The sequence below is a fragment of the Miscanthus floridulus genome, unplaced genomic scaffold (genome assembly GCF_019320115.1).
Source record: "Miscanthus floridulus cultivar M001 unplaced genomic scaffold, ASM1932011v1 fs_393_3, whole genome shotgun sequence".
Classification (NCBI taxonomy): domain Eukaryota; kingdom Viridiplantae; phylum Streptophyta; class Magnoliopsida; order Poales; family Poaceae; genus Miscanthus; species Miscanthus floridulus.
Window position 1 is genome coordinate 11709 of NW_027096692.1, and position 3287 is coordinate 14995.

At 55.6% G+C, this 3287-nt stretch overlaps 1 protein-coding gene across 1 annotated transcript; it reads right to left on the bottom strand.

The window, feature by feature from the left end:
• Positions 1-2057: 2057 nt before the first annotated feature.
• LOC136531626 (uncharacterized) lies at positions 2058-2873 on the bottom strand. Its single transcript, XM_066524272.1, has 2 exons — positions 2687-2873; positions 2058-2599 (listed from the first exon to the last, which is right to left on the bottom strand). The coding sequence occupies exons 1-2, from the start codon at positions 2871-2873 to the stop codon at positions 2058-2060; spliced, it is 729 nt and encodes a 242-aa protein (XP_066380369.1).
• Positions 2874-3287: the final 414 nt, after the last annotated feature.

Consider the following 3287-nt stretch of genomic DNA (forward strand, 5'->3'; position numbering starts at 1 on the left):
ATCCCGGAGAACATGGAATATATGCGTACACCGCAAGGAAGGCTGCGCAGCGTAGTACCCGTGATACGTACGCCGGCGCCGAACCAGAAGCTCATGTTGGAGAAGATGCGAAGCCGTGCCGGTGCTTGAAGGCCCGCGATTGGAGATGTACTGGATGTCAGATCAGGCGCTAGACGTGGCTGCTGTACGCGAGCGCGAAGACCGGAGGTTGAGCCTCCAATGTGGTTCCTGGGCGCACACGTGAAGATCCAAAGCCGACGTACGTGCATGCACCTGTGCCCAGCACACATGCGTGGGTGCGTTCGAAGATCCATTCAAGGAATATCCACGGTGGCATGTCCACGTTAGCCCCCGGTGCACGCATGGCATGTTTTGGATCGTTGGTGCACGAGATGGAGGACCCAGGTGGTAGCATTTTTAGTTTGACGACTCACATGGGAACCAGCCAAAAGTTTGAGGACATACGGTGCAATTTACTCTTTTTCACGGGATGCGCCACCCGAGCACCCGTCGATGGGGGGTCGGGTTGCTCCATCTAGGGAGCCAGTGCAGCCCCTGAGGCCATTGTAACCTTGAAGTCTTCATGGGCTCTTTCGAGCCTTCAGCTCAGGGCTGGTGTTCCCTCGATGGGCCGGGCTACCATGACAATAGCCTCATTTTCCAAGATTGCCACGCCCGTGCTACTAGCGGGTAAGTTCATGAGAACACCAAGTTTACGGTCGTTCCGTGCCTTGGTCATGTCCCCAGGGGGGAGATTCTCGACTTCTCGACCAAGCCACTCGTATAGTTCCCGAGCCCATCTATCGGTGCTTGGGGACTCGCTGCCTCCCTCGTTCGGTCACCACGAGTGCCTCGAGGCCGATACTCCGACATCACTCGTCCGACTATCGGGACACTTCTGAGCGTCCTGGTTACAGCTGCGTGGGCTTGTCTCCCAAGTGTCCCTCACACTTTGGAATCCTTCCCAGCGCGACCTTGAAGCTCAGGAGAGTCGACCTTGAACCCCAGGCGACGCCCCCTTTTGGGGGGTCGTCGCTTCCGCCACACTGAGGGGCAGGCTACTGCCAGGAGGTTAGAGGTACGATTAATGAAAATCAAGAAGGAACAAGCTATGAATAGAATTGATGTAGTTGTTTGTTGTTCCAGGCGTTGTCGTACTTGTGCCCTGACATGGTGCTGATCTTGTAGGCACCCAGGCGGATCACCCGTGAGACATGAAAGGGTCCTTCCTAGGGCAGAGATAGCTTGTGGCCCTTCTTGGATGGGGTGGCTCTCCTGAGGACAAGCTCACCTACAACAAAGGAACGCTCACGTACCTGTTGGGCGTGATAGAGGTGAAGTCCTTGCTGGTAGCCGGCAGATCACACCACAGCGGTGTTCTGCTCTTCTTCAAGCATGTCGACGTCCGCTTGGCGTTGTTCTTCTGCTCGCTGCTCATCATAGAAGTGGATGCATGGAGCATCGAAGTCGAGGTCGGAGGGGATGACCGCCTCAGCCCCGTAGACGACGAAGAAGGGGGTGTACCCCTTCTAGCGGTTCACACTCATCTGTAGGCTCCAAAGTAGGGAGGGGAGTTCGTCCACCCATCGTCCGACATGGATCTTGAGCTCCTCATAGATGTTGGTTTTGATCCCCTGGAAGATCAGCCCGTTGGCGCGCTCGACTTGGCTGTTGGACTCAGGGTGATAGACTGAAGCCCAATCCACCCGAATTCACCAGGAGTCGTAGAAGTCCAGGAACTTGCGACCTGTGAACTCGGTGCCATTATCAGTAATAATGCGATTGGGGACTCCAAACCTATGGATGATGTCTTGGATGAACTCGGCCGCCTGCTCCAACTTGAGATTGACGATGGGCTAGACTTTGATCCACTTGGTGAACTTGTCAATGGTGACCAGGAGGTGATCGAAGCCCCTAGGCGCCTTCTTGAACTCCCCGACTATGTTGAGGCACCAGACCATGAACGGCCAGGTGATGGGAATAGTCTAGAGTGCCTAGGCCAGCAAGTAACTCTGCTTGGCATAGTACTGGCATCTATTGCATGTCTTGATGAGATCTCAAGCGTTGGCGAGGGCGGTCGGCCAATAGAAGCCGTGTCTGAAAGCCTTCCCCATGAGGGTGCATGTCCCTACGTGGTGGGCGCAGATGCCACCATTCATGTCAAGGAGAAGTTCCCTCCCCTCCTTCAGGGTGACACACCATAGGAGCACCTTAGAGGCACTTTGCTGATAGAGCTGTCCATTAAGGACTTCGTAGCTCTTGTCTTGCTGGATCAGCTTGTGGGCGTTAGCGATGTCATCGAGGAGGATCCCCCACTCGAGGAAGTCGAGGAAGGGTGCCCTATAGTCTTCTGATGTCCTAGGCAGCTGGTTGGAAGCTTCGTTCAGCGTGCTCCTGAGGTCTTGGTGGACTGACTCTAGGCCCATAGGAGGGGCGTTGGTGACATACCCCAGGGTTGCCTCGGGGGCCTTGGTAGGCAGGCTGTCGTCTGCCCTGATGGGGGTAGCTAGCTCTTGACTTTTGCGCTTCGCGAGGCACGCCAATGGGTCAGGAAGGGCACCAGCCAGCGGTTTGGTGCTACACCAGCCATGCGTGTTGACTACAAGCATGCACTCCTAGGGGGACAGTGCTCCTTTCGTGGTACAGGTCGTGGTTGTGGTGGCATCGGCCAGGGCTGGCAGCTTACCCTCCTTGAGATGGACCGAGGGGGCATTGTGGATGTCAAGGAAGACTCTGGACGGTGGGGGCTTCCAGGAGGATGCCAGCCTCACCATGGAGTTGGCCTCCTTGTTGTCCCACCGGAGGACGTGATGGAGCTCGATGCCATCAAACTTGTCTTCCAGCTTCCGAACCACCACGCAGTAGGCCTCCATCTTCATGTCATGGCAAGTCGACTCCTTCATGACTTGGTTGATAACTAGTTTGAAGTCTCCTCATATGAAGAGGCACTGAGCACCAAGCTTGACGGCCACCCGGATACCATGGAGGAGCACCTCATACTCTGCAACATTGTTAGTGGCCCAAAAATGGAGTTGAAGGGTGTATCTTTGCTTGTCACCGCTGGGGGATTTGAGGAGAACCCCTGTGCATGCCCCCTCATGGTAAGGGAGCCGTCAAAGTACATGGTCCAGTACTCCACCTTTATAGGGGCGGTCGAGACCTACACCTTGGTCCACTCAATGATAAAGTCGGTGAGGTCTTGGGATTTGATTGTGGTACTAGGGCGTAGGTGATGTCGAGGCCCATGAGCTCGACCCCCACTAGGTGATACGGCCAGTGGACTCTCG

Bases quoted from the DNA above. Each gene is read 5' to 3' on its own strand.
- LOC136531626 (XM_066524272.1), bottom strand. From the start codon at position 2,873: ATGGAGGCCTACTGCGTGGTGGTTCGGAAGCTGGAAGACAAGTTTGAT. The intron at 2,600-2,686 runs GTAAGCTGCCAG...GCATGCTTGTAG, and splicing joins CTCGGTCCATCTCAAGGAGG to TCAACACGCATGGCTGGTGT.